At 43.5% G+C, this 16,663-nt stretch overlaps 1 protein-coding gene across 1 annotated transcript in view; it reads right to left on the reverse strand.

The window, feature by feature from the left end:
- FGF9 (fibroblast growth factor 9) overlaps nucleotides 1–16,663 on the reverse strand; it is a 33,617-nt gene that overhangs the window by 15,240 nt on the left and 1,714 nt on the right. Inside the window, exon 2 of the mRNA XM_059144312.1 lies at nucleotides 8,349–8,452. Within this exon, the coding sequence (XP_059000295.1) occupies nucleotides 8,349–8,452 (104 nt within the window). The remainder of the gene's footprint in view (nucleotides 1–8,348; nucleotides 8,453–16,663) is intronic.

The following is a 16,663-nucleotide window of genomic DNA, read 5'->3' on the forward strand; positions in this document are numbered from 1 at the left end:
GAGAGAGGAAAGAGGGAGAGAGAGAAAGAAAGATGGAGAGAGAAAGAAACAGGTGATCTGGGATCCTACTGACAATATATTCATACTTTCAACATGTAGTAAGTGCCAACTGCATGCACAGCACTGTTTTAAGTACTGACAGTTCCATAGGAAACAAAGGTAACCAAATCCCTGTCTCCTCAGAGGTACGCTTTAGGAAATGGAATTCCAGCAAGGACACAGAAGAACCAGAGCCAGTGGAGGCTCAGCCCCAAGAAACAGTCACACTCTGAAGCTTTCTTCGCCAGAGTCCTCCAGCAGACCCTGAGACAGCAGTGTAGAGCAGGGAATAAGAGTAAAACCAAGATCAGGAAGACAGAAGGGATCTTATGTGAAGTCCACACTTGTCATGAGGAAGATTCTACTCTGAGACTCCCGAGCCTGAACAAAGACCATGACTGAGCATGCTGCCTGGTACCCAGAACCTCCTCCTCCAGATGAAAGGAGAGCCATCTCCTGAGCTATTAATGATTAAAGCCAAATCCTTTCCAAGGCCTTTAAAGTCTCCAGACCTGTGTTCTGTGACTTTGATCATTACTGAGGTGGGATGTCTTAAACATGTCTCAATAAATCAGTAAAGCTAATCCACAAAACAACTAAAATTAAACTTATACTTACCTAAAATTAAATAAACAAATATACATATTTGTTAAAAGATGATTTTTCCATAAACTTATGGCCATTGGTACAGATGCTAAGGAAACAAGACAACCACAAAATAAAAACCAGGCTATTAGAAAGCGGGGGGAAAGTTCCAAAAATCTTATCTGTAAAGGAAATACTAAATCCTTCTCTGACACATGGTTAATTCTGGTAAAATTACTTTATATTCACAAAAATGGATGGCAACTCTTATGCATATACATCAGACAAAGTTTATTCATTCACCTATGCTCAAATCACAAATTCAACTACATTCAAATCACACTAGGTGACCTTGAAAATGCCACTAAGCCACTAAACCATCACTCTCCCATCTCTAAAACAAGGACAGTATATGAACTAAATCAAATAAGATAGAAGACGTTCCTCTGAGGTGCTGCCCTCTTTTTCACTGAAGAATTATTACTTGATCCTTTGAAAATTGGCAATGTACATATGCAGTAGAAGACGATGCTCTATTTCCCAAAACATCTGTTTAAAACCACCTATTTCCACAACATGCTGCTATCAAGTGGATTACTAAACAAACGTCCCTTTTTATTTCCTTTATATGAATTACATGCTTTGGAGACTATCTACAGGACATGCCTAAACATCTACCACCAAAGTAATCTGAAACTGACAAACCCCAGTGACAAATTGCTAAGTCTAGCGGTGTCTTGCCATGTGGTACAAGTATTCCATTCCACAAACACACTAGTTTATCGTGCTTGCTCAAAAGCTCTCACAAGTGCCAATGCAGAATGCCCAATGGAGACAAGAAGGCCTCCACTCCCCTGCCAGCCTCAAGCTGTCTCTCCAGCATACCACTGAGCCTCCTTGCGGGACTTCACACCTACTGGGATGGGATATTTTCAAAACTGGCATCCGCAGACCCTAGAAGACATAGGGCTTTAATATGGAGAACTGCAAGTTTTCTATATAAATGTTTTCACTTGGTCATTCCACCTCCTTAGAAAGTAAAGGGACTGTTTTAAGGCTGTTCTGGACACTCCAGATGACCACCTGTAACCAGACACTGGTGCCCAAGAATGCAACTGTACTAAGTAGTACTGTCCTGTGCTACTTTCACCATCAGGGTTAATAGGAAAAGAAAAAGACATACCTAGCCCATCATCTAGTCTCCCAAGAATTAGAATAGGAAGGCTGGGCTGGGTGTTGGGGGTGGGGGTAGGGGGATAACTATCCTCCCGAGGTGCTCCAAGGAATAGGTGGGCTCTGCTCAAAAAAGCTTCAGGGCCACACTGACAGTGAAGCAGTGTCTTAGCCTCAGACGGATAACATCTTCTGTCATACTAAATCAATTGCGCCAATCTGGATTCTATTGGTCTTAGAGTTTAGTGCAAATTTGAACAGTAATATGTTTTGAATTGGAGTTGCTAAAGAAGTATAAGAAGTTCGTGTCAGTTCCTATTCAAATGACATAGTCACAATCATTTAAATCAGTATGAGTTTCTAAGGATCTGAGATCCTTTATTGTTTCTCTTAAAGAGACTGATACATTGCTTTACTCTGTGACAGGTATCTCCCCATCTCTACCCCACACCATGGAGACACCTTGCAAGGGAAATTCTTTGACTCGCATACCTCTAACCCAGTAGAGACAACCGCTGAGACCACTGTATTTTTTTTTTAAAGTTGATGTGCATAGGTAACACGGTCAAAAATCCATCACACCTTGTTATTACATGGATTCATATAAACCAGGGCCCAGTTGTGCCTCTGGAAACATAATAACCAAATCTACTAGGAAACACATGTTTTATAAGCATCTCCACCAGAATGATGGTCAGGTTCCAAAGCACTAGTCTGAGGGCTGCGAGAACCAGGCATGAGTCACACTCTGCCATCTACAAAGCCTGGGTCTTTAAATAAGGAAGAAGAGGACACTGTAAAACCACAGTAGGCAACCACATCCTAGGTAGTGCTATCAACACACAGTGCCCAGATACAGCAAGGCTCTGCATCCAAGCGGGTCGTGACAGGCCGGAGAGCTGGCTCAGCAAACACTGACCATATGCCAACTGCACAGAACATGTACTGCTGGGCCTTTAAAAAACAGAAAGATTATAAAGACAGAGAATCTGATGCCTAGAAATTTAATCTAGTGGAAAAGACCAACGGGAATTAAAATTCTAAACAGAAAAAAAGTAACTGCTATAAAAGGGATACAAACCTGAAATCTGCATGTCATTTTTTTGTATCACTTTTATAGATTCTATGCTCTGCTTTCCTGTATCATTATGATTTTAATGATTGTGCTACCTTCTTTTAATGAAAAGGTAAAATAGCTTTCACTAAATGGCAAGCTTCTTGAAGGAGATTAATTGTTTTCATGGCACTCTTTTTTAAAGAGATATTTATTATAGTTAATTACTCTTGATTCTTTAATGTATCTTGATACCAGGAGCACCTGGGTGGCTCAGTTGGTTAAGTGTCTGCCTTCAGCTCAGGTCAAGATCCCAGGGTCCTGGGGTTGAGTCCCGCATCATGCTCCCTGCTCAGTGGGGAGCCTGCTTCTCCATCTGCCTGCTGCTCCCCCTGCTTGCATGCTCTCTCTCTCTGACAAATAAATAAAATCTTTTTTAAAAAAATAAACACAATATCTTGGTAACATTCAGATAAGTTAGATGAAGAAGCTAAAAGTAACTATCCAAGCCTTACTTCCAATCTCCTTGATAAGAACAAAAGTGACAAAGGTATACTAATACTCTAATATTCTGGCCAAGTATGTGTGTGTGTGTGCGTGCAGTCTAATACCCTCTCTATGACTCAGGCAGGATACTCTACTCTTTACATTTGAAAGCTCATGAGCCTGAACTTGTCTGCCCTACCTTTTCTGAGACTCCTATTCATCCCTCAAGATCCAGCTTAAATATTACCACCCAATTTCCTCGAGCAGTTATTTAAACACAGTTTTGGACCCCAAGATATTTGTGTGCTTCTGTAGTGTTGTACACTTCACATTGCACTGAATTATTTATAAAAATATTTCTCCTACCAAATTTTGAGATCTTTGTTGCACTGTTAAGCACTCAGCACAGCGCTAGGTACATAGTGGGTATAAATGTTTGTGAATGAATGAGCAAATGAAGGAATTGATGCATGGTACATAGTGGGTATAAATGTTTGTGAATGAATGAGCAAATGAAGGAATTGATGCATGGGTAAATTAACACATTAGTGTGAGAACTAAACCCCACCCAGAGCCAGAATTTTTCAGGTTGTCCTTCAACCGTATCATGATACGCGTTAGCAATAATGTTTTTCCTATTGCCGCATTCTAACAAGGTACCAGAATTCCATGCATTTTTCTGAAGAAATATGACCCCATTCACCTCTGGCCTTTTAGATACATTCCTAACATAAACTTGTAAACAAAAAATTATGTACATGAAAAGAGAAAATTTATCCCAGAATACATTTTAAATTAATATTTGCTCTATTTTGCTTTACCTTTTGAGGGGAAATCTGCTATTTCCCCAGATCTCCTATTTACCTTCTTTCATAATAAGATAAGTTTTTCTCAAGGTTTCCCCAACATTTAGAAACTTCTCCACTTTAGTTTACTGAGCTTTACGCAACTTCATAGATAAAAATTCTTTAAGCTACAATTTTTAGTGTACAGTTGACCCTTGAACAGCGCAGGGGTTAGGGGCACTGACCCCTTGCACACTCAAAAATCTGTATAGAACTTTTGACTGCCCCCAAACTGAGCTATTAATAGCCTACTGTTACCAAGGAACTTTCCCAACAACATAAATGATTAACACATATTTTGTATGCTATATGGGTTACATACTATAGTCTTAACAATAAAGCTAGCTAGAGAAAAAACAATGTTAAGAAAATCACAAGGTAGAGAAAATACACTTACAATACTGTACTGTATTTATTGGGGAAAAAAAAAAAAAAAAAACCCTGCCTGGAAGTGGGCCCACACAATTCAAATACATGTTGTTCGAGGGTCAACTGTAATTAATAACAGAATCATCGCCTGTTTCTTTTCTTTCCTCCTCCCAGTCTCATCACATTGAAAATATAATGTTTGGGTCACTCCTCATGTCCACTGCCACACCAAATACGATAACCACAAACCAGATGGAAAATGTGATTTTTAGCCATAAGAGAGCACAGATCTCACCTTCATTCCCCTTTCCTGCCTTAGGTACATGCAAAAGGAAAACCATCTGGCTGCCCAGAAAGCTTTCTTCCCAGCTCTGTACGCAAGAATCAAACAGATCTTCCTCCGTAAACATTTTGTGTACATAGAGAATATCATGCATGAGGCAGAGAAGACTCAGGAGGAAAGCCTAAAAAATCCAAAGCATGAATTCCTGAGATCCAGAGTAGGAAAAGACACTCCAGACCTTGAAGTCAAGCTACTCATCTCAAAGATGAGGAGAATCAGGGCCCAGCACCTCACTAGTGGCAGAGACAGAGCAAGAGCTCAAGTCTCCTGACCTGTAGTCATGCATTTGCCCCTACACTATCTCTTTCCAGCCCCAGACCCAGCCCTAGCCCCCTTGGGTGGGACACACCATGAATGGCATAATCACAGTCCAACTCAACATGGGAATGGAAGAGGCAGATTCTCCCTTCCAGCGGAGTTCTCAGTACCCCTGAAGACACAAGCTGACCCAGTGAGGTCCACATCCATGTGTTTCATGAAGCATCAGAAAAAGTCACAATGCTTAGCTCATTTTAATCCAACAAGTGTTTATTGAGCACCTACCACGTGCAGAAGCAGGCAAAGTGGCTGGTGAAAAGTACTGAATGCTAAGTTAAGTACTCAGGCATTTGCCCTCAGAGGCGAGCACTTGAAGGGATCTGCACTGAGAAGTGACACTCATATGTGAGTTTGGAAAGGTAATTCTCCCGTGAGTGTGGAGAATGGACAGGAGAAGGGAGAAGCTGGACACAGAGAAGCCATATGCAGAGATAACTCTTCCACAAAGGAAATCACAATTTGCAAAAGCCCTCTTTCCTCCGAGCAGTTTCCAAGCCTGAATATACTCTTTACATGAGAAACTGTGCATTTCTCAAGCACAGGAAGAAATGGAGGACTTTTCTTAGACTCGTCTCTTTGCCTAGCTAGGGTTCCATGATCAGGTCATCAGCGAGCCATGTGGGTTTGCGGCCATGTAGCAGTGGAGGAGGGACACGTCCTTCCAGCCACATACTTTGTGTGTGCTCAAAAAGCTCTACATGAGGCAGTTGGGATTCCCAGAAAACATGCCAAGATGTTCTCCCAACTCTTTGCCACGTGGCCATCACTTCAGGCAGTACCCTCACTGATATTCATTGGATCTACAATTCAGGTTACCTTCTAGAGCCTGCACTCTATTCTCAGCCTATGCTGCAGACGTGGGCACACAAAGGCAGGAGGGCAGCCAGAGGAGAGAAGAGATGAGCAAGAAGCCATGGGAAGAGTCCAGACAGGGAGATGAGGCTCGGCTAGACAACAAACAGAGATGCCACTGTGTTCCACTGCTCTCCTTGTCAACCAATAAACTGCGGGAGGCTGTCATGTTGGCGATTTCATCTGAAAGACTGGTCCTCTCTCTCTGGGGGGAGGGTACTCTGCAGGGACATACAAGGTGGCCCATGGGGTGGGGAATAAAAATGGCCTCTGTGTTTGCTCGTTTGTCACCTTTTAAAATGTTTACCTTAATATGAGTTTTATAAAGTAAAATAATTTCTATGAACTATATTTTATATGTAGAATCTTTAAGTAATTTAATATAAAGTGTTGCGATTCATACTCAAAAAAAATTGTTTTGGTGGTGGCATGTGATCAAAAAAGTCTGGAGACCATGATGAGAAAATTGTTTTGGTGGTGGCATGTGATCAAAAGAGTCTGGAGACCATGATGAGAAACCATGGAACTTTCCACCCACTAAAGGTTGGATTGTACCCTACAAACAAGAAGCAGTTTATCAAGTTCAACTGTGACCAACTTAATTTAATCCATAAATTAAATCTCCATATACCTAAAACTGAAAAAAATTGAGAGGGTGACAAAAGGAGAACATCATTTAATGTTTTAAAAGTGTGAAAGCCAGGGCACCTAGGGGGCTCAGTGAGTTAAGCATCTGACTCATGATTTCAGCTCAGGTCATAATCTCAGGATCGTGAGGTTGGGCTCCGTGCTAGGTGTAGAGCCTGCTTAAGATCTCTCCCTCTACCTCTACCTCTTCCTCCTCCCTCTTTAATAATAATAATAATAATAATAATATAGCTTCTATCTTTGCACTTAAAAGTGCTAGCAAAGATAATTTAGGCAGTAAATAACTTTTATAAACCACAAACTGTGTTTAAAATGCTAAACCAAATCTTACCCTTGAAAACATATTTTAAAATAATCTATTATCTCAATGAAGGACTTTTTCTAAAAAGACTAACAAATCAACCAATCTAGATTCAAATTTTACCAAGGCAGAAAAACCATTCTCACACCATTAAAAATGGTGTGTTTTATATTCAAATTACATAGGCCATTTTTTGTCATCTGGAGTGTTTGAGTAAAAATTTTATACTGTTCCAACTCTTGCATGTGTGTGTGTGTGTACACACATATATATATTTACTAACATGTGGATAGCAAAGGAGTAGATCTAGAAAATGTTTCTCCTAACTATATATGGAAATGCCCTTTATTTCTGTCTCCAAGTCTGGGTTTTCTTTTAATTTTCAATTTTTTATAGATTCTATCAAAGTTCTCCTATGTAGAGAGAACATGGATTAAATTCTCATTTGGCTACCAATTATTAGCAAGGAAAAACTAAAGTTTGATTTCACTACGAGTCTTTTGTTGAAAACTCAAGTTAGTCTATAGTAACTAATAATCTATGATTCACAGGCATACATTTAGCAAAAATGTATCAAGTTCCTACTGTCGAACATGCACTGTGTTTTAGAAACTCAGCACAAGTAGAGATAACAAAGATGTAAAGTCAGTTCCCTTCTCTCAAAGCAAAAAAAGGAACTCTGTCTCATTCACTGCTGTCCCTGAGCACATGGAAAAGCACCTGGCACCTGGTAGGCTATAATAAACACTTCTTCACTGCCTCCTTCAAGTTGCTTACAACCCAATAGAGATGGGAAGTGAGACACGCAAAAGAAAAAGAGAGAAAGAAAGACACAATACTTGCAAATAATTATAATATTTTTATATTCTTATTCACATACAAGAATATCTGACAATAATTTCCATCTCCCTCTTCTCTCTACATAATGAAAGTCTTATGTAGCTCAGAGAAAGGGTTTATACTCACTGCACGGTGGTCTATTTCTAGTTTTAATTACACTGCTTTACAAAGCTTAGAAGATAATTTCAATTCATTTCAAAAATAACTTCCATTCAATACAAGAAGATGGAATTTTTCACACTTGTGAGTTTTTTATTTACTTGATAATGAAAATTGCTTGGCACATAAATAAAGCATTTTCTCAGAAACTCTGATCTAGTGAAGATCCAGGGCTGATATCTATAAATAAAAACAAAATGGTTTTTCTCAAAAAGCAAAAACTTACACTCTCTCCAAACAGACTCAGTTTCATTTCTAGATATTTATAATCTAGAGAAAATGCAGTTCAAATCAAATGTGAGGCTAAAGATTGGCAAAGACTCTCCCGGTACTTACTGATCCATATAGCTCCCCCTTCTCATTCATCCCGAGGTAGAGTCCACTGTCCACGCCTCGAATGCTGACCAGGCCCACTGCTATACTGATAAATTCCAGAATGCCTGTGAGACAAATGGCAGAGGGCAAAAGACAGGTCAGAGCGCAGAGCAATTCCTTAATCTCAGCATCCCTAGGACTTTTTGAGAGGACACTGAGCCCAGTTCCCAACTTGGATAATCTCACACTCATTAAAGAAGTGTCTCCTCTTAAAACTACTTCCTAAAAGAACTGATTTTGCAGCTAAACTCTATAATAATGATACAAAAGTATTTACCAACACAACATATAACAAAACATTTTAAAAATGAAAAAGCTAGGATTTACAGATACCCTAAGAAGCAATATGACAGATAAACCAAAATGCATTTCTAATTAACCTAATAAGAGTACAACTTAAGAAAAAAAACAAGTATTTGTGTATGGGCATATATTGGAAAATATTCTAATGAGAGAATGGTCTTCTGTCCCTTAAAACAAGATTGCCAGGTGTTAACCAAAGACCTGATTGGTTTATATGGAAAAATAAACCAAGATAAAGTTATCATATAACTTTATTAAGCTCCATCTGGAAAATGAAAATAGCCTACACACATCCCAAATATTTCTGCTTGAACAAAGTATTGATTTTTGCTGTACTTATCTAAGCCTCAAAGAGCTCGTTAAGCAATTAAGATAACATAATATTTGGGGGGGGGGGGAATATTGATACCAAAAGTGCTCTTGATTTAAAATAGGCATGGAAGACTATATCTTAAAATCAAACTAACGCAATGATCTTCTTTTTCCCCCTCTTCTTTCCCCTTGCTTACCCCACTAAGAATAATAGCACCTAAGCTGGGTATAAATCCAGAATTTTATGGCCATATAACAGCAGTTTAAATTTCCCTAACCATAGTGTCATTTTAAGATGATTACCCCACTGTATATTTGGGACGATGCTAGCATTACTTGTGCTTAGCCATTTGCTCAAGTTTGTTGTAAAGTGCTACACTTTATGTAGACCTTGAGTTAACATGTACCAAATACTAACTTCTTGTTTTAAAAATACTTTCAAATATTGAAAAATGCACTTATATTTAAGAGTTTAGAAAGAAAAAGAAACTAAGGATAACAGTATGCTATAGGCAGTCTCATGTGACTAATAAAAAAGCACTTACACGGATTTTTAAACAATTAATTTTGCAACTTTCACAAAATACTCTGTGGCAATCGAAAGAAGACATGCACTACATAAATCTGATGAAGCAAAGGGTTTCAAGGTGACGTAAAAAAAGAAGAGAGATTTCTTGTAAAGGGATATTCTTAATTCTTTGGTAAGCACAAAATGTAACAAATATCTTGTGTTTACATATTATAGAATATCACATATATTCACATGTGAAACTATTTTCATAAAATGGGAAATAGCGCATGGAAAAAAAATACAGAGAAATTACAAACTGCATTTTGGATCTGATAATCTGTGACTCTGTATTGGAAGATGCATCTAAAAGCAGCTAGTTTGGGGCACCTGGGGTCTCAGTTGGTTCAGCATCTGCCTTTGGCTTGGGTCATGATCCCAGGGTCCTGGGATCCAGCCCCAGGTTAGGCTCCCAGCTCAGTGGGGAGTCTGCTTCTCCCTCTCCCTCTGCCCCTCTCTTCTGTTCATGCTCTCTTGTACATGCACACCCTCCCTCTCTAACTAAATAAATAAAATCTTTTTAAAAAGTAAAAATTAAAAAAATAAAAATAAAAGCAGCTAGTTTATTACTAGCCTTCCCTACCTCACAAAGCAAATGGGAAGATAGATAAGAAGATATCTCAATAAGATTCATTTCACATGAGATGCCCTCCCTTACTGGTGCAATTATTTCATTTCACTGTACTATTTCCAATTCTTATGATTAAAAAATAACTTACATTGTGGCATTTTATTACCATTAGGAGCCATATGCATATGAACCTCTTCTTAGCTACCTGTGGTGTGTTTACACCACAATATAGGTCATAGTGATCCTGAAATCAGTGTAAGGAATTCATCAATGTCCAATTTTCCTTCTAAAATGAATGACAGGACATATTTTGCCCCTACTGAGGTCTGACCATTTTAATATCCCATATCAAGGGGGAAGAGTTTAATCACAGAACTAAAAGACACTTGCATCTCTGGACGGTCTTTGATGACCTCTTGGTTTTTCCCTAACCAGAAGGCAGCTTGAAGAACTAATCATGAATATTCATCATCATCGCCCATCAGGCCCCAAAACAACAGGGACCTGTGATCCTACAAAACCATCTGACTAGCTTGTCTTCAGAACAGCAAGAAGACTATCAATAAACCACAACAATGACAATCCTAATAGCTTGAACTCTTGAGCATAGTCTGTGCCAAACGAGAGGCCTTCTTTCACTCAATCCTCAGAACAACTCTGAGCATTACAATACGTCCATCTCCAGCTCACAAATGGGGACATTGAGGTTTTAAAATGTTAAACAACTTGCCCCCAAGCAATGAGACACCAAAGCCTGGATCCTTACTGATTATGTACTTTTATCATGTTTTTACCTTTTTTCACTGTGTCTGTAATTTCTGTACCATGTTTATATGTTCATTCCTTTACTAGTGACTAGATGTTACCCAGATCAGACTCACAGACCCAGTGAGCAGGACTAGAGATAGCAGAGAAAATGAAGAGCAGGTACATTCCTGGGACTGTGCTCTCTCATCATACCGAGTTTGGGAAGGTGGGCATCTGTTATGTATGTGGACTATTTACACAATTAGTTTATGTGCACAGAGTTAACACCTAAGTATTGAAATTATTATTATATATTTCAGAAATGAAAGTATTAAATACCTGTCTTGTTTCTTTTTCTGGCAACAACAAGATAGCTGTTAATTCATATGCACTGACTTATTTGAACAACAAACTATTATTGAGTGACCATTATAAGCCAAGAAACCTGCCATTTGTTAAATATACAAAGATGAATAAGGTATAGCTAAAGCCCTATATCCTCAAAGCACTTACCATCTAGTGGAAGGAAAGACAAATAGATAAATAAAACAATGTAATAAAGGCAGTGAGAGGAGATGCTTAGGGTACAGTCACATAAGCTTAGAAAGAGGAGTCAGAGGGGGCCTCCTGAAAGTGAAACAAGTTTCTGAGGGGCTCTCCCTATGAAAAGGAACTACCTATGTTGTGACCCCAGGTGGAAAAGATTTCATCATCTCACACCACCATCCATATCTCTGTAGCTCCTTGGAAAACAGAGACCTCAAAAGAACAGCCCAGCCTTTCTGAGGTCACCTCAATGATCCAAGGGCAAGCAGAACACTTGAATGTGTGAGTCACAGCATTCCCCCACACACAGTGAGAATACCAATGTTGTAAGGTCAGAAAGACCTGGAAAGCCTGGCAACAAGATCCCCAACGCCCATGTTGGAATCCTTAACATTCCTGGTACCATCTTGCCCACAAGAAACTCCATAACTTCCACCAAGTCAACCAACCTCTCTCTGGGCCTGAGCCAAGCAAGTGCTTCGAACCATACTCACTTGAGTACAGCCCACTCCCCAGGTTATCTGTTTGCGTGAATGTGCAGTACAGATGCCTGGTGGAGCCATAGCAACCCAGGAGGAGGCATCTGTGTCGAAACATTTCAATGTTTAATGAGCAACAGGAGAGGAAGGCTAAGAAGGGAAGAGCAAGGAAAAGAAGAAAGAAGACTGGAAGAGAGGAGAGAGAGAATGGTGGAATTGTGCCTAATGTTAAAACTGTGACCCTCACATGCGTGCCATAGTGGGCTGTCTCTCCTCTCCAGCAGACACAACCAAGTGTTCAAAAGGGCCATAGTCATGCGTAGTGACGAAGTGACAGAGGAAGCACAGGGTCAGTGGCTAGTGGCATTTGCCTCTTCTCTTTCATAGCAACCAACAGTTCCTTTGAGGATGTGTTCACTGGGCTTGAGGGGGTCTGATGGGGTCTGAGGTCATCTCTGGTCCACAAGTGGCCAGGACAGTTCCTGGGACCCCTTTAGGAAAATGACCACACCAGACTTTATCCTTGCTCCGGACTTGCTAGGTATTAGTGATCAGCCCAGAGCTCTGTTCAAATGGACCATTAACCCAAAGCTGGCCAGCTCCCAAGAGCCCCTCTGTACCGAGCCTCACCTCCAAGTGAGCCTCCATAATAAGGCCAGCCATGGCAAATGGAAGGACAGGCAGAAGCTGCTCCGCTCTGGCCCATGCTAAACAACCCTCTAGCCTAAAAGCCCCCAACACTTAACAGAGCTGCATTCTTTAGAGGACAAGAATGTATGCAAGCTGTGGAGAGAGGCATGACATGAAGCTTTCCAAAATAGATTAACCCCCCCCCCCTACAGAGCTCCCCGCTCACCCAGAGAATCCCACACCAGCGCTGCCAAATCAATCATCTCAAAGCTAGAGACAGAGTAGGTCTGAGTTTGTGGCAACTTGAGCAGATCTCAGAGTTTCCTTAGGAGATGACTGACTAAAGGGGAGTTTACAACTCCAATTTTTCAAGAATCTGAACCCATCCAGAAAATAACACCTTACATAGGAAGTCTTTCCCTTAGTGAGATATTGAAGAGGAAGCCCTAGGTCATACTTATCTAGGGTCCTGAAGAGTCTGGCCTTTCAGAGCTGCCACCACTCCAGGCCAAAAGGCATAGCAACAGAGAAGCAAGCCATCTTTCCACAAAGTCAAGTGGTCAGTCCACTCAGGTTTCCTTGTGCCAAGTAAAATAGCGGATCAGGACTAATGCTCACTTTTTTATTATTCTGCATTACCATTTCCTCGATTGATTTTCTGCTCACTTGTTTCTAACAAGTTTCTCTTTAAAGAGAAAAAAATTATATATATTTATAAATTATATATATATATGAAATGAAACCTCTCACTCCCCCAGACTATTACCCAGAAATACAATTCCTTGTTCCTTTTCTCCATGCTCAACCTTAACGCCACACCACCACCCCCAAAGGAAAAAACAAAGGGCTCTCTCAAGGTCCCACCTAAGTTGTCACTGCCGCAGCTCCTGCTGGGACAACAGTAATATTTCCCCCGCCCCCATGTCCTCTGCACTGCCGCTGCTGTGTCACCGCCAAGCTTGCCAGCAGCTGCAGTCACCTGCGGCTGCATGGGGGTGGCAAAAATCATTTTCCAGCACGTTTCCTTCTGCCGGGTCACTGCACGTAGAAATGCACCTTCTATTTTAATCAAGGTGTATACCTACCCCCATTCCCTACCTACAGCTACTCTTTTCTAAAGAATCTTAAGAGAAAAAGGTGAAACAAAGTCCCCTGAAGGGAGCCGGGATGAAGAGAGGGAGGCTGCAGATAAGGGAGGGAGGAGGGCAGAAGGAGAGGCTGCAGGGAGCTAGCTGGAGCGCCAGGTGTGGCGAGCTGCCGCAGCCCCTCGGCCCCTACCCGGAGCCCGCTGGCTCCCCGGCCCTCCCCTCGCACTCCCCGCCGGGTCCTAGCGCCGACGAGTCCAGCCCTCCTTCCGGGCGGGGCTGAGAAAGCAGGGGTAGGAGGCTCCCAGCACTCGCACCTCGCTGCAGAGGTTGCTAATATTGGGACCTGCCGCAGCGGTAGCAGCGGGAGACCGCGGCACTGCTGTCACCCCGGGGGCCGCTTCTCTCTGCAACCGGATGAAAGACTTAAATAACCCTCCTGCCTCACCCTCCTTCCCCACCCCCACTGCGCACAGCCACCCACTCAGCTCCATCCGAACGAGGGTGAGTGGCACAGCGGAGCGCCAGGCGCGCCCTTCCCCCCGCAGCCAGCTCCCGGCGGACCCCCAAGCTCGCCTGTTCGTTGACCTTCCCCCCCAACCCGGGCCAGGGCTCTCCTCCCCTCCCATCCTCAATGCCCCTACCAACCCAGCCAACAGCGCCTAGAGAGTCTAAGGAGTAGACATGTCACTTCCTTGGCGACACCTTTCTCCAATCTCCAGGATTGGGGGTGGGGTAGGGGGTGACGACGTCTAGTTTTTGTTTTATGATCCCTATTCAGCTGCTGACCAGCAGTCCATGTTCGTTGACCCCAGAACTCGCCTCTTGGGTTCTCTCCACCCTCGTGGTTCCCATAATACCACCCTTGAATCCTCACTCTCCCCTGTGGCACTTACTGGATTTCTAATGACTGCATTCAGCAAACATCTTACCCTAAAGGTGACTGCATTAAAAAAAAAAAAAAAAAAAAAAAAAAAAAAGCCCGTGGGGGGCGGGGGACGTGTAGGAACCCCAACTGGAACATCCCCATAATCTCTCCACGCCGGGGCCCAGTCGGGCTGCGCCGAGGTTCAGAGGCGCTCTCTCCAAGGCAGGGCTCGACTAAATGCACACAATGAAGCTGCCCCGGCCTTGCAGCGGTTTACCCCGCTACGCTCCCTCCTCCACACCCCCTGGTCCAGAGGCCAGGGCCCAAGCTCGGCCGCTGAAACGCAGGCCCACGGGCCGCGAGCTCTTCTCCCCGAACGCCGTTAACAATAGCTCACCGCCCCCTCCGCCCGCCTCCGCGGCCCTTTGTCCCCCCCCTCCTTCCCCTGTGGCTCCGGCCTTGTCGGCGGGGGCCCCCGACCCACCTCCCGGGCACAGCGGAGCCATCGACTCTCCGAGACCTGGCTGCGTGCTTCAGAAGAGGGAGATGGGTCCGAGATAGCATTGGGGAGGTCAGGGGTACGACCTCCAGCCTGTCCTCCGTCCCCGCCACCAACTCTCCCGCCGCTGAGCGCGCCTCCGGCGGTTCCCACACCACAAACAACCGCGCTGCCCGGGGCGGCGGCTGTCAGTCCCGCCGGACCCACGCTCACACACAAAGAGGAAGCGAAGGGACTAAACTTGGGCAAAAAAAAAAAAAAAATCTCATTCCCTAAACATGGCCAGAAGTATGTCAGCCCCAGCCCGTCGCCCCCGGACACAAGGAGTCCCTGCAGCACCGAAGGACGCACTCCAGCCGGTTAGAAAGGGAGACGGAAACGGAGCGTGTTTAGGACCGCGCGGAGCTGGCCCGGCGGCCGCCCAGTGCGTCGGGGGGCCCGGGCTGCCGACTCCGCACCTGCCGGCTGGGAGCGCGGGAGGATTGGGGCTCCCGCCGCCAGGCGCACCTAGGCCGCCAGCCCACGCCACTAGCCATCCACGCCTGAGCGGTGCAGACGTCCAGCGGATGCCCGCTGCGGCCGGGAGACACTCGGCTGTCCCACCCACGGCCGCCCACTGCCTGTTGTTCGGTACTGAACGTTAGGCACTGTAGCAGCCCTTAAAGCGGCCAGATAGAACAGCACTTCTAGTAAAGTTTAGTCTTCGCTTTGCAACAACCAGAGCTGAGTTTATTTCGGGGAGGTGGGAGGTGCCGTTATATTTCAACTCAATAATTGCAAAGCAAATTAACAGCTTTGCCTTTTACTGTTTTTTTCTTTTTCTTTTCTTTTTTTTTTTTTTTTTTTTTTTTTTTTTAAGCAGAGGAGACTGCCAGAAATTTACACTAGTAGGTTCAGCCTGGGGCTTGGGCTCTTGGTAAGCAAAGGAAGAAAACCCTGGGCCTCGTGTATCTGGGACCATCCCCAATCCAGGCCTGAATCTTCCTCACCTTCTGGCATCATATACAGCCCCACGAGCCTAAACAGATAGTTTAGGCTGTGTTCAACATCTGGCATTAAAGCATGAGGAAGAAAAATCACCACAGGACTTTGTTTTTTACGACCTACTTTAAGTGTTGTCAGGTGGGTTCACTGAGAAGTTAACTCCTTCCAACAGTCTGGCTGACCAACTGGCGCTTTCCTTTTGGTAAGTAAGGAAAACCCCCGAAAGTCCCTCAATCGGTATTGTGCTCGCTGACACTGTGCTGCTGGGCTCAGGATGGCCCCCGCAGGCACGTGTGTGCAGGCACTAAAGTGAGCAGAGTCACCAGCACTCGGGTCTGCAGCCCTCAATGCTGAGTCACAAGTACCCTCCTTGGGAAATGAAATCCTCGGGATGCCCTTTAAAATTAGCTCACAGCTTTTGCACGCGCGCGCACACTCACACCACAGAGCCACCCAGGAAACCCACACAGGGCTGCACAATATAGAAATATGGAGCATCGGTAATAACTTGATAGCTGCAAGGACAAACGCCCCTGGTGAGCGTTCTGCCCTTTCCTAAGTCATTTTCCCCTAGCGCCTCTGTCTCTGCCGCTCTAGAAGTCTAAAATACTACTTTAGCCTTCCCAACAGAACAATCAGTCAGCCACCTTCGCCTACGGGGTTTTCAGACCCTCGCGGTGGGAA

The sequence above is a fragment of the Mustela lutreola genome, chromosome 13 (genome assembly GCF_030435805.1).
Source record: "Mustela lutreola isolate mMusLut2 chromosome 13, mMusLut2.pri, whole genome shotgun sequence".
NCBI lineage: Eukaryota > Metazoa > Chordata > Mammalia > Carnivora > Mustelidae > Mustela > Mustela lutreola.